This window comes from Tachyglossus aculeatus, chromosome 8 (assembly GCF_015852505.1).
Source record: "Tachyglossus aculeatus isolate mTacAcu1 chromosome 8, mTacAcu1.pri, whole genome shotgun sequence".
NCBI lineage: Eukaryota > Metazoa > Chordata > Mammalia > Monotremata > Tachyglossidae > Tachyglossus > Tachyglossus aculeatus.
In genome coordinates this window covers 4,753,547-4,779,563 of record NC_052073.1, presented here as the reverse complement: position 1 = coordinate 4,779,563, position 26,017 = coordinate 4,753,547, and the positions used below count along the sequence as shown (strand labels likewise).

Here is a 26,017-nt window from a genome sequence, read left to right as displayed (position 1 = left end):
ACCCGACCTGCTTGTATCCACCCAGTGTTCAGTACAGTGCCTCGCACATAGGAAGCGCTTAACAAATACCATAATATCATTACTGCGGGATTGGGGGAGCAAGCCATCCCTCCCAAAAGACTGACACCACGGGGGCGAAGTCATTAGCTTCATTCATTCATTAGCTTCATTCATTCATTCATTCATTCAATCGTATTTATTGAGCGCTTACTGTGTGCAGAGCACTGTACTAAGCGCTCGGGAAATTCAAGTTGGCAACATATAGAGACGGTCCCTACCCAACAACTGGCTCGTGATCTATAAGGGGGAGACAGACAACAAAACACAACATGTGGACAGGTGTCAAGTCGCCAGAAAAACAGAATTAAAGCTAAATAATAATAATAATAACAATAATGGCATTTATTAAGCGCTTACTATGTGCAAAGCACTGTTCTAAGCGCTGGGGTAGATACAAGATAATAATAATAATAATAATAATAATAATAATGGCATTTATTAAGCGCTTAGTATGTGCAAAGCACTGTTCTAAGCACTGGGGTAGATACAAGATAATAATAATAATAATAATAATAATAATAATGGCATTTATTAAGCGCTTACTATGTGCAAAGCGCTGTTTTAAGCGCTGGGGTAGCTACAAGATAATAATAATAATAATAATAATAATAATAATAATAATAATAATAATGGCATTTATTATAACCCAGTTCCTTCTGATTCCCAGGCTTGTGTTCTTTCCACTAGGCCATGCACATCATTAACAAAATAAATAGAATAGTAAATATGTACAAAAGCTTTCATCCTCAGAGCTTTTGGGGGGAAGGGCGGCAGGAAGCCGAATCTACTCCATCCTGCCACTTTGAGCCAGAAAGGGGGTCAGATTGTTGGCTTCACCTGTCCCCTACCAAAAGACCATGGTCACCAGAGCCCAGTGAGGATGAACGGAAAAGGAAAAGGAAAAGGAAAAGGAAAAGGAAAAGGAAAAGATATTCTCAAAAATAATACAGCCCCCCCAAAAGACAAAATGATCAATTTTTGACTCTGTGACATGCCACAGAGCCTACATAGCTAACAACCTGAAGTCCAGCAATCTTTCCATTTTGGCATAAAATAGATTTTTTTTTTTGTTTTTGCAGCACTTTGGGGAAAAAGCACCAACATCAATATTATAGATTTGTTTTCCGAAAAAAACAGCCCTGTCAAAACAGAGGAGTTCTAGTTGGAGCTGAATAAACTCATCAAGATTAACTTGTCCTCCACCGTTTCGCATTTCACAGAGGATCGTAGAAAATGACAGGTTTAAGGAAAGGACCAAATTTGACCGTAGATTCAGCATTTAATCGTTTTCCATCATTTCTGAAGAGACTATTTTAAAAGCCAAGTCAGCAACTTAAAACATCAGCTCGACCTTCAAGGCAGGAAGACAGGAGCAAAGCATTTCTACATGAATTCTTCAAAGCCGGTATTGTATCAAGTCACTGAAAATATGGAATTATGAGTCCAAGTTTTTAAATGCATTTCGCATTCAACTTAAGCTATGCAGTTCATTCAACATCTGTTTGAATTCAGATGGTATTTTATAGCCAAAGTGATGAACACGCATTGGGTGTTCCAGTATATTGGTTTCTCAGGCAACTATAAAGCCTGAGCAGCAGTAATAATAATATAATAATGATGGCATTTATTAAGCGCTTACTATGTGCAAAGCACTGTTCTAAGCGCTGGGGAGGTTACAAGGTGATCAGGTTGTCCCACGGGGGGCTCACAGTCTTCATCCCCATTTTACAGATGAGGTAACTGAGGCCCAGAGAAGTGAAGTGACTTGCCCAAAGTCACACAGCTGACAACTGGCGGAGCCGGGATTTGAACCCATGACCTCTGATTCCAAAGCCTTTGCTCTTTCCACTGAGCCTCGCCGCTTCTCAGCAGAGAAGCAGGATGGTGTAGTGGATAGAGAATGGGTCTGGGAACCAGCCGGTCATGAGTTCTGATCCTGGCTCTTCCACTCGTCTGTTGTGTGACCTTGGGCACTTAACTTCTCTGTGCCTCAGTTACCTCATCTGTAAAATGGGGATTGAGACTGTGAGCCCCACGTGGGACGGGGACCGTGTCCAACCCGATTTGCTTGTATCCACCCCAGCGCTTAGTAATAATCATAACAATGGTGGTATTTGTTAAGCGCTTACTATGTGCCAGGCACCGTTCTAAGCGCTGAGGGAGATACAAGGTAATCAGGTTATCCCACGTGGGGCTCGCAGTCTTAATCCCCATTTTACAGATGAGGTAACTGAGGCACAGAGAAGTTAAGTGACTTGCCCAAAGTCACACAGTTGACACTCAAGCGCTTAGTACAGTGCTCTGCACACAGTCAGCGCTCAATAAATACGACTGAATGAAAGTGGCGGAGCAGGGATTAGAACCCATGACCTCTGACTCCCAAGCCTGTGCTCTTTCCATTAAGTGCTTAATCAATCAGTCAATCAATCAATCGTATTTACTGAGCGCTTACTGTGTGCAGAGCACTGTACTAAGCTCTTGGGAAGTACAAGTTGGCAACATACAGAGACAGTCCCTACCCAACAGTGGGCTCACAGTCTAGAAGGGGGAGACAGAAAACAAAACCAAACATACTAATAAAATAAAATAAATAGAATAGATATGTACAAGTAAAATTAACAAATATCGCCATTGTTACTACTGTTATTAGAGATGTGAGTCACCCTATTTAGGATATCACTGAGCCCCTTCCTTCCTCTCCCCCTCATCCCCCTCTCCATCCCCCCCATCTTCCCTCCTTCCCTTCCCCACAGCACCTGTATATATGTATATATGTTTGCACATATTTATTACTCTATTTATTTATTTATTTATTTATTTTACTTGTACCCATCTATTCTATTTATTTTATTTTGTGAGTATGTTTGGTTTTGTTCTCTGTCTCCCCCTTTTAGACTGTGAGCCCACTGTTGGGTAGGGACTGTCTCTAGATGTTGCCAACTTGTACTTCCCAAGCGCTTAGTACAGTGCTCTGCACCCAGTAAGCGCTCAATAAATACGATTGATGATGATGATGATGATGCTTGCCTAGAGGAAAGGGGCTAGAAAGGAAACTCATCCTAAAGCAGTGCAGCCTAATGGAAAGAGCATGAGCCTGGAGTCGGAGGACCTGCATGTTCTAATTCCAGCTCCACTTTAGTGCTCTGACAACTCGGCAGCAAACAGAGACTCCTTACCATTGGCTTTATCATCAATCGTATTTATTAAGCGCTTACTATGTGCAGAGCACTGTACTAAGCGCTTGAGTCAGTAAATCAGTCATATTTATTGAGGGCCTCCTGGGTGCAGAGGCCTGTACTGAGCTCTTGGGAGAGTTCACCATAATAATAAAGAAGACGCAGTCCCAGCCCACAACGAGCTTCCTTTAAAGCTCTTAGTACAGTGCTCTGCACATAGTAAGCGCTCAATAAATACGATTGATGATAAAGCCTTCCATCACCTGGCCCGCTCCTACCTCACCCTGCTGTGCTCCTACTCCAACCCAGCTGACACCCTTCACTTCTCTAATGCTAACCTAATCTTCCCTCCCAAACCCTGCCCTCTCCCTGACTTTCCCATCCCCGTTGACGGCACTACCATCCTTCCCGTCTCACAAGCCCGCAACCTTGGTGTCGTCATCATCATCAATCGTACTTATTGAGCGCTTACTATGTGCAGAGCACTGTACTAAGTGCTTGGGAAGTACAAATTGGCAACATATAGAGACAGTCCCTACCCAACAGTGGGCTCACAGTCTAAAAGGGGGAGACAGAGAACAAAACCAAACATACTAACAAAATAAAATAAATAGAATAGATATGTACAAGTAAAATAAATAGAGTAATAAATATGTACAAACATATATGCATATATACAGGTGCTGTGGGGAAGGGAAGGAGGTAAGATGGGGGGGGACTGCGCTCTCTCATTCACCCCTCACATCCAAGCCGTCACCAAAACCTGCCGGTCTCAGCTCCGCAACATCGCCAAGATCTGCCCTTTCCTCTCCATCCAAACCGCTCCCCTGCTCGTTCAATCTCTCATCCTATCCCGACTGGATTACTGTATCAGCCTCCTCTCCGATCTCCCATCCTCCTGTCTCTCCCCACTTCAATCCATACTTCACGCCGCTGCCCGGATCGTCTTTGTGCAGAAACCTTGATCGCGTACCTTGATGGCGTCTGTCTCTCCACTGATCTCTCACCCGCATCCCGCCTCTGGCCAGGAATGCCCTCCCTCCTCAAATCTGACAGACGATGATTCTCCCCCCAAATCAAAGCCTTCAGATACCTCTCCTCCGAGAGCCCTCCTTGATTCTACATATCTATTCTATTTATTTTATTTTGTTAATATGTTTGGTTTTATTCTCTGTCTCCCCCTTCTAGACTGTGAGCCCACTGTTGGGTAGGGACTGTCTCTATATGCTGCCAACTTGGACTTCCCAAGCGCTTAGTACAGTGCTCTGCACACAGTAAGCGCTCAATAAATACGATTGATTGATTGATTGATTGATTCCAGACTGTGAGCCCACTGTTGGGTAGGGACCATCTCTATATGTTGCCAACTTGTACTTCCCAAGCACTTAGTACAGTGCTCTGCACACAGTAAGTGCTCAATAAATACGATTGATTGATTGATTGATTCTAGACTGTGAGCCCACTGCTGGGTAGGGACCGTCTCTATATGTTGCCAACTTGTACTTCCCAAGCGCTTAGTACAGTGCTCTGCACACAGTAAGCGCTCATTAAATACGATTGATTGACTGATTGATTAATCCCTTCTTTCCTCTTCCACTCCCTTCTGCGTTACCCTGACTTGCTCCCTTTATTCCTCCCCCGACCCTGCCAGCCCCGCAGAATTTATGTCCCTATCTGTAATTTGTTTATTTACATTAATGTGATGGTAAGCTCAATATAGGCAGGGAATGTGTCTGTTGTATCATTCATTCATTCATTCAATCGTATTTATTGAGCGCTTACTGTGTGCAGAGCACTGGACTAAGCGCTTGGGAATCAACCCATCAATCAATCAATTGTATTTATTGAGCGCTTACTGTGTGCAGAGCACTGTACTAAGCGCTTGGGAAGTACAAGTTGGCAACAGATAGAGACGGTCCCTACCCAACAGTGGGATCACAGTCTAGAAGGGGGAGACAGACAACAAAACAAAACATATTAACAAAATTAAATAAATAGAATAAATATGTACAAGTAAAATAAATAGAGTAATAAATATGTACAAACATATATACAGGTGCCGTGGGGAGGGGAAGGAGGTAAGGCGGGGGGGGATGGGGAGGGGGAGGAGTAGTACTCTCCCAAGCGCTTAGTACAGTGCTCTGCACACAGTAAGCACTCAGTAAATTCCATTGTTCGACTGACTGAGTACCTGATCACTGGACTTTTAAAATGTGACGTAATTTAGTTTCATAGCGACTCTTGCTGAAAGAGAAAACAGGGATGGGAATAAGATACTGTGAGACGTTAGCCTTCAAGTTCAATTTCCCTTACCTTAGGGAGATAGCCCAGTAGTTTTGCAGCATGTTCTTGGAGTAATTTTTGCCTTTCCTCCTCAATAATTGCCCTGAGACATCCTTCTCTTTTTTCCTGCATCCGCATTTCCTCAAATTCACGTTCCTGGAAAAACAACCAAAGCCGTGATTATTCTCCTTGGAGTTTGTCTAGGGGAATGGATGTTTTAACAGAGCAAATTCAGACCAGTAGATTATCTGCCTATTTATTTTTTAGATGCTCAAAAGCCTTTCCTTTCATCCAGAGAGCTCCTCCTCTCCTTTGCTGTCCATGTAGTTTTTGAGATGAACAAATACCAACACAATCCCACGTTACGATGTTTATCACTGATGGACTCTGACACTGGGAGACTCTAAATGAAATTTGGGATTGGCTAGGCTTCTGCCTGCTGAATTTCAAGTCACACATTCAAACCCTGAAACTTTTATTTCCACAACCATTAAAAGACTGTGAGCCTGTTGTGGGACAGGAACTGTGTCCAACCTCGTTATCTTGTATCTCCTACAGTGCTTGGCATATAATCAGCACTTAACAAATATCACATTATTATTATTATTATTATTATTGTCCATCACCACAGGTACTTGTGAACTTATTTACACCCTTCTTATGCATATAAGATCATAAATAAATTAAGCAGATCTCCATTTGTATTGTACTTCCCAAGTGTTTAGTACAGTGCTCTGCACACAGTAAGCACTCAATAAATACGATTGAATGAGTGAATGAATTTGGATATCCCCTCAATTTATTTAATTTGACCACTCAAGTTGTAGATATTTTTATGTTTGTCTCTTCCATTAGAGGGTAAACTCCTTGTAGGCAGGGAACATATCACTTTGTTACTCTTTAATCAATCAATCAATCATATTTATTGAGCGCTTACTGTGTGCAGAGCACTGTACTAAGCGCTTGGGAAGTACAAGTTGGCAACATATAGAGACAGTCCCTACCCAACAGTGGGCTCACAGTCTAAAAAAGCACTTTCCATGTGCTTGGTAAATGGGTGCTCAATAAATGCTACAATACTATTACTCCTCCAGCACACCCCCTCCCCATTACTAAAAATCCCACAAATGTCAAGAAACTGAGTGATTTTTGACTATTGTCCTGTGACACCTATCCCACAGATAATACTAATAATTCTGGCATTTGTTAAGCGCTTACTGTTGGTCAAGCACTCTACTAAGGGCTGTGGACAAGTCATTTCACTTCTGTGTCTCAGTTTCCTCATCTGTAAAATGGACAATGAGACGGTGAGGGGAATGAGAGGGTGAGGCCCACGTGGGACAGGGCCCCTGCATCCAACCCGACTGGCTTGTATCCACCCCAGCGCTTAGTACAGGGCCTGGCACATAGGAAGCGCTTAGAAAAATTCCATTATTATTATTATTATTATGGGGGTGTTCTGGAATCTGGGGAGCAATAGGACTGGGGGGGAGGACCATCTCTTTCCCACAGTCCCCATGGCTTCAACGGACTAAGGAGGGATAGAGGACTTCAAAAAGACCGAGGTCCTACCCGTGTCACCTGAAGAATTTCCAGATGGCCTCCTAGTCTAAACATTCCTTGGGCCAAGAGCCAATCCAGTCAGAATCCCATTCCCACGGGAGACACACGGACATAGTGGGAGCGAACCCTGTCGAGGTGTGTGGGCCTGGTTCGACACACCGGAGACCTCCAGATTTTAGAGTCTCCCGGTCTACCCCACTGGGGCTGATGAGGAAGCCACAGAGCACGGGCCTGAGAGTTAGAAGGTCATGGGTTCTAATCCCGCCTCCACCACACGTCTGCTGTGTGACCACACGGGCTAGTTGCTTTACTTCTCTTGGCCCCAGTTACCTCATCCGTAAAACGGAGATTGAGACTGTGAGCCCCACGTGGGGCAGGGACTGCAACCCGGTTGGTTTGTACCCACCCCAGCGCTTAGTACAGTGCCTGGCGCATACTGTAAGCGCTTAACAAGCCCCACAGTTATTATTATTATTACGTTTTCCTCGCCCCGGTCACGCAACGAAAGGAAACTCAACTGGGAAGCTAAGTGTCCCTGAGGGGAAAAGACTCAAACCACCTACGGCATAAAAACAGATTCCTGCCCTTTATCCCAACACACTTCCGCTCGGAACAAAAGCTTTCCCCAAAGGTCAAATAATAATAATAATAATAATAATGATGGCATTTATTAAGCGCTTACTACGTGCAAAGCACTGTTCTAAGCGCTGGATAGACAAATAGACAAATAGGCGTCGATTCTTTCCTTACCTTGTCTGCCAGGAACTGTTTCCGACGCTCTTCGATAAGCTCTTCTACAGCCCTTTTATGTTCGAGCTGTTTCATTCTCTGTTTCTGAGCATTCATCAGCTCCAGTCGATCGTCCTCGGCAAATTTGGCCAGCAGGTTCTGCCTGTAAGTCTCCTCTTCCTCCCTTGCGGCCTGCAGCACTAGCCGTTTGAAGGCTAATTGCTCTTCGAAACTTTTCTGCAGCTCCAGGCGCTGTCTGATCTTGTCTTCCACTTCGGACTAAGAAGACACAGTTAGGATGAGCAAAACCGATCTCCTACAAGGCGCTGTTCAAAGCCAAGGACCGACATCAGGCCAAGTGGAAAATTCAGCCCCTTTCACCGTCATGAATGGGGTACATTCGTTCGATCGTATTTATTGAGCGCTTACTGTGTGCAGAGCACTGTATTAAACGCCTGGGAGAGCACAGTATAACACTAAACAGATGCATTCCCTGCCCACAACGGGCTTAGGTTACATTTTCCGAGGAAGGGAAGCGGCACGGCCTCATGGAAAAAGCACGGGCCAGAGAGCCAGGGAACTGGGGTGGTAATCCCGGCTCTGCCACTGGCCTGCTGGGTGACTTTGAGAAGGAGCATGGCTAGTGGAGAATGCCCGGGCCTGGGAATTAGAAGGACCTGGCTTCTATTCCCGGCTCCGTCACCTGTCTGTTGTGTGACCTTGGCCAAGTCATTTCACTTCTCTGTGCCCCAGTTACCCCTTCTGCAAAACGTGGTTTAAGACGGCGATCCCCCTGGGGGACGTGAACTGTGTCCAACCTGACTAGCTTGTATCTGCTCCAATCAATCAATCAATCGTATTTATTGAGCGCTTACCGGGTGCAGAGCACTCCGCTTAGTACAGTGCCGGCACATATTCAGAGCTTGTACAAAAAAATAGTGAAAAGTTGGTAGTCCTGCCTTGTAGGAACTGATTACACTGTTCGTTACCACAGGTGAGCAGTCACTGCCCTGCCACAGCCCGGCACTCACTTTCATTTTTTGCCGGTCGATTTCGGCTTGCTCCTCCTGATACAAGTCGAGGCGTATCTGTTCCATATCGTCCTGGTGCTGCTGGGTCTTTTCCAGGTTCTCGGCAATCTGGGAAGGAAAAAGGAAGAAAGTTTCCACATGGCCCCCAGACCCTCAAAAATCACATCCCCTCCAAGAGGCCTTCCCCAGCTAAGTCCTCATTTCCTCTTCGCCCACTCCCTTCTGTGTCACCCTTGCACTTGGATTTGCATCCTTATTCACCTTCCCTCAGTCCCAAAGCACTTATGTCCATATCTGCAATTAATTTAGTTATCAATCAATCAATCAATCGTATTTATTGAGCGCTTACTGTGTGCAGAGCACTGTACTAAGCGCTTGGGAAGTACAAGTCGGCAACACATAGAGACAGTCCCTACCCAACAGCAGGCTCACAGTCTAGAAGGGGGAGACAGAGAACAAAACCAAACATACTAACAAAATAAAATAAATAGAATAGATATGTACAAGTAAGATAAATAAATAGAGTAATAAATATATACAAACATATATACATATATACAGGTGCTGGGGGGAAGGGAAGGAGGTAAGATGGGGGGGATGGAGAAGGGGATGAGAGGGAGAGAGAGTTATATAAGTTATATTAATGTCTGTCACACCCCTCTAGACTGTAAATTCATTGTGGGCGGGGAGATTGTCTACCAACGTGATTGTGTTGTACTGTCTCGCGCACTTAGTACAGTGCTCTGCACACAGTAAGCACTCAATAAATATGACTGATTGATGGATTCAAACACCCAAGCTCTAAAGATTTGTTTGCTGTTGATTTTTTGTACCAAATTCTGGAGATGTTTCCTCTTCTCCTCGTTCTCCAGCATTTTCGCCATCCGATCTTCTTCTCTCTGCTGCTTCAGGTTAGCAAATTCTACGATCTTCCTGTTTTCCTCTTCCATTTCTTCACGTTTCTTTTTTCTCCAGAGAGCCTGTTGTTTCTGAAACTCTTCTTTATATCTCTGGGTGGCATTCATTTTCTCCAGCCTCAGTTGTCTTTCCCTTTAAGAACAGGCCAATGCAGGTGTTAAATGTGTGTCGGTGACACAAATGATAACATAAATGCCTAGTGAGGACTGACATAAAAATCATTTCCTCTGGTTTTCAGAGGGCCATGAAGTTTCAAGAACTTAATTTACCTAGTCATCCCTTGACAAGTATTCACTCTTCTAATGGGGAGGCCTGAGCCTCACTACTACTACTACTAATAATAATATTGATTATAATTGTGGTATTTGTTAACCTCTTACTGTGTTGTACCCTATGCTGGGGAAGATCCGAACACAGGCCTGAAGGTCAGATTGTGGGCAGGGATCATGCCTACCAACCCTACTGTACTGTACTTTCCCATACACTTAAGTCAATCAGTCGGTCATATTTATTGAGCGCTTGCTGTGTGCAGAGCACTGTACTAAGCGCTTGGCAGAGTACAAAACAACAATAATCAGACACATTCCCTGCCCGTAACGAGCTTACCATGCTCGATACCCAGTAAACACTCAACGAATACCACTGGTTGATGATTATTAGCCGTAAGATTCGATCCAACTACTGAATACACCCAATTCTTCTAGAGCCCAGGGGTTGCTTTCATACAAAAGGACGGGGCCTGACATGTCGTAAGTGATGAATAAATACCATTAAAAAAAGAAAACCCCGTGCGAAGGAAATCTTGCATTAGAGTACTCACGCACATATGCAACAACCATTTCTTCCAACCTCAAGTTGGACGGTTTCCCAACAGACTAGCGTCGTCCGGAGAATGTTCCCTAATTTTCTCAGAGCAGTCTAGTCGGCTCACACAGTGACAGCAGGTATTATGGAAGAATTGAGGTGGGGGGACGTTGGTATAAAAACAAAACTTACATCTGGTCTTCTTCATAAATTTTTCTCACAATTTCGTCAATCATTAGTTTCTCTTGGAGGTACTCCTCGTAGGCCTCCTGCTTCTTTCTTTCCCGCTCTTCAAGCTGCTTTTCTAATTCTTGGTGATACAGTATTTTCTCCCTGTTCCGTCTACACTCTGCCAAGCTTTCTTCCATCACCAACCTCTCATGCTCCTCCTTCATCTTCCGGGCCATTATAGCATCGTCCTTCTGGGATAGAAACAGAATTCGCTTTTGGATCTCCCAATCGAGAACACGTACACTTAAAAGAAAGACATTAGAGGCTAAAGAATGAGTTGAGTTGTGAACTCCCCGACTTAAGCTAATAGACAAATGCCCCCTGACTTTCCCATCACTGTAGATGGAACCACCACCCTTCCTGTCTCACAAGCCTGTATCCTTGGCGTTCTCCTTGACTCCTCTCTTTCCTTCAACCCACATATCAATCAATCGTATTTATTGAGTGCTTACTGTGTGCAGAGCACTGAACTAAGCGCTTGGGAAGTACAAGTTGGCACATATTCACATGGCACATGGCCCATATTCAATCCATCGCTAAATCCTGTCAGTTCCACCTTCGCAACATCACTAAAATCTTCCCTTTCCTCTCCGTCCAAACTGCTACCACGTTTATTCAATAATCACTTTTCCTATCCCGCCTTGATTACTGTATCAGCCTCCTTGCTGACCTCCCACCCCTGTCCATACTTCACTCTGCTGCCCGGATCACTTTTCTACAAAAACGTTCAGGCCACGTTTCCCCACTCTTCAAGAAACTCTAGTGGTTGCCCGTCCACTTCCGCGTCAAACAAAATCTCCTCACCATTGGCTTCAAAACACTCGATCACCTTGCCCCCTCCTGCCTCGCCTCGTTACTCGCCTCCTCCAACGTAGCCCTCACACTTTGTTCTTCAAATGCCAACCTTTTCACTGTACCCCGATCTCGTCTCTCTCACCGACCTCTTGCTCACATCCTGCCACTGGCCAGGAACGCCATCCCTCCAACAATTATTCTCCCGTGCTTCAAACCTTATTGAAGGCACATCTCCTCCAAGAAGCCTTAACTAAACCCTCCTTTCTTCTTCTCCCACTCCTTTCTGCATCGCCCTGACTTGCTCCCTTTATTTATCCCCCCTCCCAGCCCCACAGCACTTATGCCCATATCTGCCATTTATTTATTTATTTATTTGTTTGTTTATTTATTTATTTATTTATATTAATGTCTGTCTCCCCCTCTAAACCATAAGCTCACTGTGGGCAGGGAATGTGTATGTATTCTATAATAATAATAATAATAATGGCATTTATTAAGCGCTTACTATGTGCAGAGCACCGTTCTAAGCGCTGGGGAGGTTACAAGGTGATCAGGTTGTCCCACGGGGGGCTCACAGGCTCAATCCCCATTTTACGGATGAGGGAACTGAGGCACAGAGAAGTGAAGTGACCTGCCCAAAGTCACACAGCTGACAACTGGCGGAGCCAGGATTTGAACCCATGACCTATGACTCCAAAGCCCGTGCTCTTTCCCCTGAGCCACACTGTATCCTCCCAAGCGCGTACTCTGTACTCAGTAAGCTTTCAATAAATATGACTGATTGATGACAGGTGTAACTAATCACTCTTTTAAAATTTCAGCCAGCTTTAGAGTGTTAACCCTACATATGAAAGTACTATTTACTCATAATTAGCTGGATAACTAATTTGATAACCAGGAATATTCTCACATTTCTGTAGAATATCTTCATTTGTACAAGCCCTCTAGATTCTAAGCTTGTTGTGAGCAGGGACTGTGTTCACCAACTCTGTAACACTGTTCTCTCCCAAGCGCTTAGTACAGTGCTCTGCGCACAGTAACTAATACAACTGATGGATTGTTAATAATTAAAACACTGGTGAGAAGTCAGGTTTTCAAAGTTGAAGTTATCCAGGGTTCAACAGCCTACTTTCAGTGGGCTACCTACATTCTTAGCTTGAGCAATTTGAGTAATTGAGACTGGTTTCATTCATTCACTCATTCAATTGTATTTATTGAGCGATTATTGTGTGTCGAGCACTATCCTAAGCTCTTGAGGCAGTAAAATATAACAATAAGCAAATACATTCCCTGCCCACAATGAGCTTTACAATCTAGAGGACTACCGTCTCTTTAGAACACTTTGGTGCTATTTTAATTAAAATTAATTTAATTTTAATGCCAAGTTGATTTAAAGCGCTCTCACTTTCCTGTAATGCTGATCTTGGCTTTAGCCCATCCTTTCCCCTCAATGAATCGATCATTGGTATTTACTAAGCGCTTACTGTGTGCAGTGCACTGTACTAAGCACTTTTAGACTGTGAGCCCACTGTTGGGTAGGGACTATATATGTTGCCAACTTGTACTTCCCAAGCGCTTAGTACAGTGCTCTGCACACAGTAAGCGCTCAATAAATACGATTGATTGATTGATTGATTAGAATAGAACAGACTTGGTAGACACGTTCCCTGCCTAAAGAGCTTATGGTCTAGAAAAGCAGCGTGGCTTAGTGGTAAGAGGGAGTCAGAGGTCATGGATTCTAATCCTGGCTCCCTCATATGTCAGTTGGGTGACTGTGGGCAAGTCTCTTAACTTCTCTGTGCCTCAGTTCCTTCATCTGTAAAATGGGGATGAATACTGTGAGCCCCCCGTGGGACAACCTGATTACCTTGTATTTACCCTAGCGTTCAGAACAGTGCTTGGCACATAGTAAGCGCTTAACAAATGCCAATATTATTACAGAAGGAAGCTGAGCTTGGCTTAGTGGAGACAGCCTGGGACTGAATAATGTCTAATTCATTCATTCATTCAATCGTATTTATTGAGCGCTTACCGTGTGCAGAGCACTGGACTAAGCGCTCGGGAAGTACAGGTTGGCAACATATAGAGACTAACAACGGGCTCACAATCTAGAAGACGGGCTCTCAGTCTAGTCTAATCCTCGGGGAGATGGGTTAGACTACCCCACCTCTGGAGTAGATAGCCAAAAGGCAAGTGAGAAGCGGCGTGGCCTCGTAGAGCAAACTGAGGCCCGTGAGTCGGAAGGACCCGGCTTCTAATCCCAGCACCGCCACTTCTCTGCTGTGTGACCCCGGGCAAGTCGCTTCACTTCTCTGTGCCTCAGTTCCCTCACCTGTAAAACGGAGATAGGGTCTGTGGGAAGGGGACTGTGTCCAACCCGATCATTTTCTATCTACCCCCAATGCTCAAGAGAAGCAGCGTGGCTCAGTGGAAAGAGCCCGGGCTTTGGAGTCAGAGGTCACGGGTCCGAACCCGGCTCCGCCACTTGCCAGCTGTGTGACTTTGGGCACGTCACTTCACTTCTCTGGGCCTCAGTTCCCTCATCTGTAAAATGGGGATGAAGACTGTGAGCCCCCCGTGGGACAACCTGATCACCTTGTAACCTCCCCGGCGCTTAGAACAGCGCTTTGCACATAGTAAGCGCTTAACAAGTGCCATCATTATTTATTATTATTACCTAGCATGCATGGCCTAGTGGATACAGGGCCTGGCACATAGTAAGCGCTTAATAAATACCACAATTATTATTATTATAATTATTAACAATAATAATATGAGAAGCAGTGTGGCTCAGTGGAAAAGAGCCTGGGCTTTGGAGTCAGAGGTGATGGGTTCAAATCTCGGCTCTGCCAACTGTCAGCTGTGTGACTTTGGGCAAGTCACTTAACTTCTCTGGGCCTCTGTTCCCTCATCTGTAAAATGGGGATGAAGACTGTGAGCCCCCTGTGGGACAACCTGATCACCTTGTAACCCCCCAGCGCTTAGAACAGTGCTTTGCACATAGTAAGCGCTTAATAAATGCCATCATTATTTATTATTATTACCTAGCGTGCATGGCCTAGTGGATACAGGGCCTGGCACATAGTAAGCGCTTAAGAAATACCACAATTATTATTATTATTATTATTAACAATAATAATATGAGAAGCAGCGTGGCTCAGTGGAAAAGAGCCTGGGCTTTGGAGTCAGAGGTCATGGGTTCAAATCCCGGCTCCGCCAACTGTCAGCTGTGTGACTTTGGGCAACTCACTTAATCAATCAATCAATCAATCGTATTTATTGAGCGCTTACTGTGTGCAGAGCACTGTACTAAGCGCTTGGGAAGTACAAGTTGGCAACATACAGAGACGGTCCCTACCCAACAGTGGGCTCACAGTCTAGAAGGGGGAGACAGAGAACAAAACAAAACATATTAACAAAATAAAATAAATAGAATACATATGTACAAGTAAAATAAATAAATAGAGTAATAAATATGTACAAACATATATACATATATACAGGTGCTGTGGGGAAGGGAAGGAGGTAAGGCGGGGGATGGAGAGGGGGACGAGGGGGAGAGAAAGGAGGGGGCTCAGTCTGGGAAGGTCTCCTGGAGGAGGTGAGCTCTCAGTAGGGCCTTGAAGGGAACTTAACTTCTCTGTGCCTCAGTTCCCTCATCTGTAAAATGGGGATGAAGACTGTGAGCCCCCCTGTGGGACAACCTGATCACCTTGTAACCCCCCAGCGCTTAGCACAGTGCTTTGCACATAGTAAGCGCTTAATAAGTGCCATCATTATTTATTATTATTACCTAGCGTGCATGGCCTAGTGGATACAGGGCCTGGCACATAGTAAGCGCTTAAGAAAAACCACAATTATTATTATTATTATTATTAACAAATACTATTTTTAAAAAAACCGCTGTCTCAGGAGCTGAACTCGGGTGACCAAGAAAACCCTCTAAGGGGGCGGTGAAAAGGCAATGCGCCATCACACCTGAAAGAAAGGCGGTGTACTGGCGATGGGCAAGTAGGAGGACCGGTGGAAGGATCAGCAGGCTGGCCCGCTGAAATCCCGAAAGGACGAGTGCTTTTCGAGCAGAAGCTTGGACAGGATCACGACGCTGAGAGGCGAAAACAAAAAAGATGCTGCCGACAGCCATCACAGCAGCCCAAACCCGGGACAGGCGGCCTGGGGGTCCGCACGACTGGTAAGAACTCTTTTCAGCCACATGCACGTACTCAATAAATGCTATTGAATGAATGAATTGAGTAAGTAGGTACTTTGGGTCAAGCCCTGGGGTAGAAACAAGATAATCTGATCAGTCACGGTCCCTAACTCACATGAGGCTTGCAATCTAAGAGGTGGAGAGAGCAGGCATCTTATCCCCATTTTACAGAGGAGAAAACTGAGGCCGAGAAAGGCTAAGTGACTTGCCCAAGATCATACAGAATATGATCTTTATTACTCTATTTATTCATTTATTTATTTTATTTGTACATATCTATTCTATTTATTTTGTTTTGTTGGTATGCTTGGTTTTGTTCTCTGTCTCCCCCTTTTAGGCTGTGAGCCCACTTGTTGGGTAGGGACTGTCTCTATGTGTTGCCAATTTGTACTTCCCAAGAGCTTAGTACAGTGCTCTGCACATAGTAAGCGCTCAATAAATACGATTGATGATGATGATGAGGGGCCATTTCACAATTATTACAGCCGTCTTCCAATGCCAAGGACAACTTTCTGCCTTCAAGTGGGGCGGCTTAATGCACAATCAACAATTTTCTTGCAGACCGTCGGAACACAGAGACAATAATAATAATAATAATGGCATTTATTAAGCGCTTACTGTGTACAAAGCACTGTTCTAAGCGCTGGGGAGGTTACAAGGTGATCAGGTTGTCCCACAGGGGGCTCACAGTCTTAATCCCCATTTTACAGATGAGGGAACTGAGGCCCGGAGAAGTGAAGTGACTTGCCCAAAGTCACACAGCTGACAAGTGGCAGAGCCGGGATTTGAACCCATGACCTCTGACTCCAAAGCCCGGGCTCTTTTCCACTGAGCCACGCTGCTTCTCTAAGCAGAGAATCTAAGAAGCTACGCAGAGAATAAGCAGAGAATCCCCAGAGCCATCTAACTAGGGAGTTCTTCTGGGAATGCAGTTCTTTTTTTTTTGTGAGAAGTCTCAGCAGAGCAAAAAAAAAAATGAGCTTACTATTCTTTCAAGTTTTATGGCTTCTTTTTCAGCAATCTGGGCCGCTCTTTCTTTATTCATGTAAGCCGCCTTCAATTTTCTCTCCAGTTCTCTTAATTCGGTGCTATTAAAAGAAAAACAGTGAAATCTAATACTTTTCCTTTTAAGTTGGTAGCATGTTTCTTGCCCAACATACTTTTCGTTTTCACCGCGTCCCCCTTCAGAACACTTCGATATTCAAAATATTCAAAATAATTACATACATATTTATTACTCTATTTATTTATTTATTTATTTTACTTGTACATATCTATCCTATTTATTTTATTTTGTTAGTATGTTTGGTTTTGTTCTCTGTCTCCCCCTTTTAGACTGTGAGCCCACTGTTGGGTAGGGACTGTCTCTATATGTTGCCAATTTGTACTTCCCAAGTGCTTAGTACAGTGCTCTGCACATAGTAAGCGCTCAATAAATACGATTGATGATGATGATGATGATGATGATGATGATAGAGCTGTGGCACAAGACTGATGCTTTGCCCAATTCCCACAAGCTAAAGAATGCAACTAGCAAAGATTTGTACCTGCCTAAAGCAAAAGACTTACTTTTTAAATGTGGAATATACTCAGGCGCAACTATTTAAAATACTTTCTTTACCCTCCCTTTCACATCTGGGGCTTGAATTCATAACCCCACCTAGTTCTCTTGATGAAAAATCTCTATGTGACGCTCTTCTGAAAATACAATTTCAAAGGATTTGCTTTTGACCCGAAAAAATACCTGTTTTCTCTGACTTGCTGCCGCATTTTCTCATCCTTGAGACTCTCGTGCTTTAATCTGGCCAATTCCGTAGCCAACTTTTCTTCCTGTTCCAGCTGGCGCTCCTTTAGCCTTTTGTTTTCCTCTGCCTGAGAAAACCCCCAGAAACGATTTTAGACTACTTTTCCCCAAAGCGGACTTTTTTTGCAGACGGTTTCATTGCGCTAGCTGTTCTAGTAAAGCTTTAACAGAACTTTTCAACTCTACCCAAATGATGTTTCCACTTAAAAATTTAGAACAAGCCCTTTAAACTACTGGATAAGCAGATGCCCAGAAAAACCAAGGTGGAAACTGTATCAGCGCCTAAATTGTGAGCCCCGGGATTGTGGGGCAAGGACTGTGTCTGATCTGATTATTTTGCTTCTGTTTCAGCACTTGAGTGCTCGATACATGGTAAATGCTTCACAAGTATCACAGCAGCAGGGCTTAGTGGATAGAGCACAGGCCTGGGAATCTGGAGGTCATGGGTTTTAATCCCGGCTCTGCGACTTGTCTGCTGTGTGACCTTGGGCAAGTTGCTTCACTTCTCTGGGCCTACGTTACCTCAACTGAAAAATGGGGATTGAGACTGTGAACCCCATGTGGCAGGGGATTGTGTCCAACCTGATTTCCTTGTATCTATCCCAGTGCTTAGAACAGTGCTTGGCACATAGTAAGCGCTTAACAAATACCACAGTTATTACTGCTAATCCCCTTTCACTGAGCCGTTGTCTACCGACTCCAAATCCACACACCTCTTAGGCATTCACTCTCCCCCTCCTCCCCATCCCCCCCACTTTACCTCCTTCCCCTCCCCACAGCACCTGTATATATGTATATATGTTTGTACATATTTATTACTCTATTTTATTTGTACATGTTTATTCTATTTATTTTATTTTGTTAATATGTTTTGTTGTCTGTCTCCCCCTTCTAGACTGTGAGCCCGCTGTTGGGTAGGGACCGTCTCTAGATGTTGCCAACTTGGACTTCCCAAGTGCTTAGTACAGTGCTCTGCACACAGTAAGCGCTCAATAAATACGATTGAATGAATGAATGAATTCAATCATTTATCGTGCGCTTACTGTGTGCAAAGCACTGTACTAAGCACTTGGGAGCGTACAATATAGCAATAAACAGACACACAATGAATAGTTCTCCCCTCTCTCCATTGGGGAGAATCAGCGTGGCCTATAGTGGATACAGCCCGGGCCTGAGAGTTGGCAGGACCTAGGTTCTAATCTCAGCTCTGCCACTTGTCTGCTTTGCGACCTTGGGCAAATCACTTCACTTCTCTGGGCCTCAGTTTCCTCATCCGTAAAACGGTATTAAGATTGTGAGCCCTTTGTGGGGCAGGGACTGTGTCCAACCGGATTATCGTGGCTCAGTGGAAAGAGCACAGGCTTGGGAGTCAGAGGTCCCGGGTTCTAATCCCAGCTCCGCTGCTTGTCAGCTGTGTGACTTTGGGCAAGTCACTTAACTTCTCTGTGCCTCAGTGACCTCATCTGGAAAATGGGGATTAAGACTGTAAGCCCCATGTGGGACAACCTGATCACCTTGTAACCTCCCCAGCGCTTAGAACAGTGCTTTGCACATAGTAAGCGCTTAATAAATGCCATTATTATTATTATTATTATCTACCCCAGAGTTTAGTATAGTGCCTAGCACACAGTGAGTGCTCAGACTGAGCCCCCTCCTTCCTCTCCCCCTCCCCATCCCCCCCGCCCTACCTCCTTCCCCTCCCCACAGTACCTGTATATATGTTTGTACAGATTTATTACTCTATTTTACTTGCACATATTTACTATTCTATTTATTTTGTTAATGATGTGCATCTAGCTTTACTTCTATTTATTCTGATGACTTGACACCTGTCCACATGTTTCGTTTTGTCTGTCTCCCCCTTCTAGACTGTGAGCCTGCTGTTGGGTAGGGACCATCTCTATATGTTGCCAACTTGTACTTCCCAAGCGCTTAGTACAGTGCTCTGCACACAGTAAGTGCTCAATAAATAGACTGAATGAATGAATGAACAAATATCAATAAAAAAAGAAAATAAAAAAGCAGTAGGACGTTTCTTCCTCTCCTTATCAGACAATCAAGGCCAAGACTTGTAGGGACCCCCCTACTCCAAATTCTTAATCCCAGACCTCATCCTCCCCCCGACACCCGGGACTGGACTCTTCAAGCCAACTAGTCCTTCCCAAGTGCTTAGTCCAGTGCTCTGCACACTGTAATAAGCGCTCAATAAAGACTATTGAATGAATGCAGCGTGGCTCAGTGGAAAGAGCTAGGGCTCGGGAGTCAGAGGTCATGGGTTCTAATCCCGGCTCCCCCACGTGTCTGCTATGTGACCTTGGGCAAGTCACTTCACTTTTCTGAGCCTCAGTGACCTCATCTGGAAAATGGGGATTATGACTGTGAGCCAAACATGGGACAACGTGATCACGTTGTATCCTCCCCAGCGCTTAGAACACTGCTTCGCACATAGTAAGCGCTTAACAAATGCCATTATTATTATTATTATTAAGACTATTTTATCCCTCATCTTCAGCCTCTGCACATCCCTAACCCAAACACCTGGCAGTTCCTACACCCCAGAACTTAATAATAATAATAATAATAGGAACAGTAGGGATGCAGTAGAAAATAGGGATTGAGACTGTGAGCTCCAAGTGACAAGGGGACTGTGTCCAATTTGATTTGCTCGTATCCAACCCAGCGCTTAGTACAGTGCCTGGCATATAGTCAGCGCTTAACAAATACCACAATTATTATTATTCATTTGTACTTCTCAAGGGTTTAGTACACTGCATTGCACTTGGTAGGCATTCACTAAATACTACTGGAACAACAACAACTTCTACTTCTGTTCTATTATTATTAGAACTTAATAAGTGACAAGGGGACTGTGTCCAATTTGATTTGCTCGTATCCAACCCAGTGCTTAGTACAGTCCCTGGCATATAGTCAGCGCTGAACAAATACCACGATTATTATTATTCATTTGTACTTCTCAAGGGTTTAGTACACTGCATTGCACTTGGTAGGCATTCACTAAATACTACTGGAACAACAACAACTTCTACTTCTGTTCTATTATTATTAGAACTTAATAAGTGACAAGGGGACTGTGTCCAATTTGATTTGCTCGTATCCAACCCAGCGCTTAGTACAGTCCCTGGCATATAGTCAGTGCTTAACAAATACCACAATTATTATCATTCATTTGTACTTCTCAAGTGTGTAGTACACTGCATTGCACTTGGTAGGCATTCAATAAATACTATTGGAACAACAACAACTTCTACTTCTGTTCTATTATTATTAGAACTTAATAAGTGACAAGGGGACTGTGTCCAATTTGATTTGCTCGTATCCAACCCAGCGCTTAGTACAGTCCCTGGCATATAGTCAGTGCTTAACAAATACCACAATTATTATCATTCATTTGTACTTCTCAAGTGTGTAGTACACTGCATTGCACTTGGTAGGCATTCAATAAATACTATTGGAACAACAACAACTTCTACTTCTGTTCTATTATTATTAGAATTTAATAAGTGACAAGGGGACTGTGTCCAATTTGATTTGCTCGTATCCAACCCAGCGCTTAGTACAGTCCCTGGCATATAGTCAGCGCTTAACAAATACCACAATTATTATTATTCATTTGTACTTCTCAAGTGTTTAGTACACTGCATTGCACTTGGTAGGCATTCACTAAATACTATTGGAACAACAACAACTTCTACTTCTGTTCTATTATTAGAATTTAAAGTAAATGCTGTGGGATATAAATGATACACACATAGAGCTGAGCTATTAGTTTGTTGTACTGTACTCTCCCAAGTGCTCAGTCACAGTGCTCTGCACACAGTGAGCACTCAATACAACTGGCCAACTACACATGGAGGACTTCAGTGTATAATCTAAATCATCATCATCATCATCAATCGTATTTATTGAGCGCTTACTGTGTGCACAGCACTGTACTAAGTGCTTGGGAAGTACAATTTGGCAACATATAGAGACAGCCCCTACCCAACAGTGGGCTCGCAGTCTAAAAGGGGGAGACAGAGAACAAAACCAAACATACTAACAAAATAAAATAAATGAAGTCCAAGTGTATAATCTATACGAAGTCCAATGTGAACGTTCTGTGGATAATAATAATAATAATGATGATGGCGGCATTTGTTAAGCACTTACTATGTGCCAAGCACTGTTCTAAGCACTGGGGGGGATACAAAGTAATCAGGTTGGCCCACCTGGGGCTAACAGTCTTAATCCCCATTTTCCAGATGAGGCAACTGAGGCACAGAGAAGTGAAGTGACTTGCCCAAAGTCACACAGGAGACAAGCGGCGGAGCCGGGATTAGAACCCATGACCTCTGACTCCTAAAACCGTGCTCTTTCCACTGAGCCACACTGCGGACGTGCCTGCCTCCTCAGCAGGGGAAGGTTGTAAAGGTGATCCTGCCCACTGCCTGAAGAACTCACCTTTTGAATGGCTTCTTCCATTTCCATTTCGCACTGCTCTTTCTGGAGGGATCTGAGGACTCGCTTCCGTTCAACGCGTTCTTCATTTAAAATCGCCGCTTTCAGCTCCTTCATTTTTTTCTCCAGCTTCTCCTGTGCTTGGCTGTCCAAGATTCTCTGATGTTCTTCTATCATTGCTTTCTTATGCTGCTGAATGGAGGTCAGTGGCTGCATCTTTCCTGAGAAAGCCTAAAATGCGAAAACAATGGTATTTAAGGGAGGCGGTTTCATCCTTAATAAGCCAATTCCTCAAAAGCCCTCAAAAGGTCCTACGGGAAACTCTCCAAGGCTCCCAATTATTCCTCTAGGCTGTAAGCTCATTGTACGCTCACGTTTCTATCACTTCTGTGATATTGTACTCTCCCAAGCACCTAGCACAGTGCTCTGCACACAGTAAGTGCTCAATATGATTGATGAATCCCTTCCATTCATTCATTCCCCACAGCACCTGTATATATGTATATATGTTTGTACATATTTATTACTCTATTTTTTATTTATTTATTTTACTTGTACATATCTATTCTATTTATTTTATTTGGTTAGTATGTTTGGTTTTGTTCTCTGTCTCCCCCTTTTCGACTGTGAGCCCACTGTTGGGTAGGGACTGTCTCTATATGTTGCCAATTTGGACTTCCCAAGCGCTTAGTACAGTGCTCTGCACATAGTAAGCGCTCAATAAATACGATTGATGATGATGAATAAGAATAACTTTGATACACTTTACCAATGTGGTAACTGAGGCACAGAGAAGTTAAGTGACTTGCCCAAGATCATGCAGCAGACATGTGGCGGAGATGGGATTAGAACCTAGGTCCTTCTGACTCTATTTATTTATTTATTTATTTTACTTGTACATATCTATTCTATTTATTTTATTTTGTTAGTATGTCTGGTTTTGTTCTCTGTCTCCCCCTTTTAGACTGTGAGCCCACTGTTGGGTAGGGACTGTCTCTATATGTTGCCAACTTGGACTTCCCAAGCGCTTAGTACAGTGCTCTGCACACAGTAAGCGCTCAATAAATACGATCGATGATGATGATTCATTCGTATTTATTGAGCGCTTACTGTGTGCAGAGCTCTGTACTAAGTGCTTGGGAGGGTACAACACTAAGTGCTCAATTAATACGACTGATGGATCTTTCCCACTCATTCATTCATTCAATTGTATTTATTGAGCTCTTACTGTGTGCAGAACACTGTACTAAACCCCTGGGAGCATATAACACAGTAAGTGCTCAATTAATACGACTGTTGGATCCTTTCCATTCATTCATTCATGCAATTGTATTTATTGAGCACTTACTGTGTGCAGAGCACTGTACTAAACGCTTGGGAGAGTGCCATACACCACAGCAAGTGCTCAATTAATATGACTGATGGATCCTTTCCATTCATTCATTCATTCAATCGTATTTATTGAGCGCTTACTGTGTGCAGACCACTTCACTAAACGCTTGGGAGAGGACAACAGTAAACAGACACATTCCCTGCCCACAACAAGCTTACGGTCTAGACGGTGGGGGTGGACAGACATCAATACAAATAAATAAATTACAGATATTTTATTTTTTTCCACAGATAGCACTCACGGAAGTCACAGCCCCAGGCTGAAGACCTCAGTGATCTGGGACGCTAGCCTCCAAGTCTTTGTTCAAACCTGACCTGTATCTTCAGGTCAAAAAATGGCATTACTTTGGCTAAATTTCACTAGTTTTGAAAAAAATGATCGGATGCTACCATTAGAAGCAAGGATGGGGGAACTGTTGGATTCCCTCCCCATAGAGAAGCAGCGTGGCTCAGTGGAAAGAGCATGGGCTTTGGAGTCAGAAGTCATGGGTTTGAATCCCGACTCCACCACATGTCTGCTGTGTGATCTTGGGCAAGTCACTTAACTTCTCTGGGCCTCAGTTACCACATCTGTAAAATGGGGATTAAGACTGTGAGCCCCACATGGGACAACCTGAATCCTCCCCAGCACTTAGAACAGTGTTTTGCACATAGTAAGTGCTTAACAAATGCCAATTATTATTATTATGTCAGAAAAAGTCAGGCCAAGTGATATCACGATCAATAGACGCGACCCCGGCCCCCCCACCCCACCTTCCTACGGGGTCCCGGCCTTCCTGCATTCTGGAGCTAAGATTCCCTTGTATTTCAGTGGAGGATTTTCCTCCTAAAACGAGGATGGAGGAAAAGGGCGAAGGAGGGTTTCGGCCCCTTCAGCTCTGTTGCACCGCACTCTCCCAACCGCTTAGCCCAGTGCTCCGCACACCATATGCGCTCAATAAATACCACTGATCGGTTGATTGGGTGGGGTTTTTTTAGTCGTATTTATTGAGCTCTTACGGTGTGCAAAGCACTGTACTAAGCGCTTGGGAGAACACACTACAACTACCGACACATTTCTGCCCACAACAAGCTCACATTCATTCATTCATTCAATTGTATTTCTTAAGCACTTACTGTGTGCAGAGCACTGTCCTAAGCGCTTGGGAGGATACAATACAATAATAATAATGGCATTTGTTAAGCACTTACTATGGAACAAGCACTGTTCTAAGCGCTGGGGTAGATACAAGGTAATCAGGTTGTCACGAACATGGTGGGCGCTTAACAAATCCCCCGATTATTACTATTATCTACAAGCAGCAGCACGGTTCAGTACATATCTATTCTATTTATTTTATTTTGTGAGTATGTTTGGTTTTGTTCTCTGTCTCCCCCTTTTAGACTGTGAGCCCACTGTTGGGTAGGGACTGTCTCTAGATGTTGCCAATCTGTACTTCCCAAGCGCTTAGTACAGTGCTCTGCACATAGTAAGCGCTCAATAAATACGATCGATGACGATGAAAGAGCACGGGTTTGGGAACCCGAGGTCATGGGCTCTAATCCCGGCTCCGCCACTTCTCGGCTGTGTGACTTTGGGGAAGTCACTTCAATCAATCAATCAAATTTATTGAGCGCTTACTGTGTGCAGAGCACTGTACTAAGCGCTTGGGAAGTCCAAGTTGGCAACATATAGAGACAGTCCTTCCCCAACAGTGGGCTCACAGTCCACTTCTCTGTGCCTCAGTTACCTCTTCTGTAAAATGGGGAGCCCCCCGTGGGACAACCTGACCAACTTGTATCCCCCCCAGCGCTTAGAACAGTGGTTCGCACACATAGTAAGCGCTTAACAAACGCCATCATTATTAAGGAGCAAGGAAGGGCGTTTTTCCCGGGGGAAAGTGTGAGGGAAGGATGGAGGGCTCTCCGGCCCCACTGACCATCGCGGGCGGGATGGAGCGCCTTCCTCTCCGGGCCTCCCGCGCTCGGTCCTGTTGATGCTCCGTTGCCCTGGCAACGAGAGACCGTCCTCCGCAAAAGCCCGGATGCCCGGCCTCTCATTGGCCGGCCAAACGGACCAATCCGCGGGCGCGTCTTCCGCCCGCCCCTTCCCTCCTCCGGCTGCTCGTATCCTAGCAACGCGGGCTCGGCGGGAAGGACCCGGATGAAAAAGCTGGGCGCGCTGCCCTCCCTCAGCCGGGTCGCGCCTGCGCAGTGTGACCTTGGGCAAGTTCACCTCTCTGGGCCTCATTTACCTCAGCTGAAAAATGGGGATTGAGACTGTGAACCGCCCCCCCTTCACTCATTCATTCATTCACTTTTAGATTGTGAGCCCACTGTTGGGTAGGGACTGTCTGTATATGTTGCCAACTTGTACTTCCCAAGCGCTGAGTACAGTGCTCTGCACACAGTAAGCGCTCAATAAATACGATTGATTGATTCATTCATCAGTTCATTCATATTTATTGAGCACTGTGTGCAGAACGCTGTACTCAGCGCTTGGGAAGTAGAAGTTGGCAACAGGTAGGTATGGTCCCTACCCAACAATGGGCTCACAGTCTAGAAGGGGGAGACAGGCAACAAA

At 44.4% G+C, this 26,017-nt stretch overlaps 1 protein-coding gene across 1 annotated transcript in view; it reads right to left on the bottom strand.

Moving 5' to 3' along the window:
• Window positions 1-25,453, bottom strand: part of MNS1 (meiosis specific nuclear structural 1) — a 28,047-nt gene extending 2,594 nt beyond the window's left edge. The window contains exons 1-9 of the mRNA XM_038750466.1: window positions 25,374-25,453; window positions 22,066-22,293; window positions 17,545-17,672; window positions 16,786-16,888; window positions 10,757-10,986; window positions 9,676-9,892; window positions 8,843-8,950; window positions 7,833-8,090; window positions 5,550-5,675 (exon numbers count right to left, since the gene is read on the bottom strand). Of these exons, the coding sequence (XP_038606394.1) occupies window positions 5,550-5,675; window positions 7,833-8,090; window positions 8,843-8,950; window positions 9,676-9,892; window positions 10,757-10,986; window positions 16,786-16,888; window positions 17,545-17,672; window positions 22,066-22,293; window positions 25,374-25,376 (1,401 nt within the window). The 5' untranslated portion in view covers window positions 25,377-25,453. The remainder of the gene's footprint in view (window positions 1-5,549; window positions 5,676-7,832; window positions 8,091-8,842; window positions 8,951-9,675; window positions 9,893-10,756; window positions 10,987-16,785; window positions 16,889-17,544; window positions 17,673-22,065; window positions 22,294-25,373) is intronic.
• Window positions 25,454-26,017: the final 564 nt, after the last annotated feature.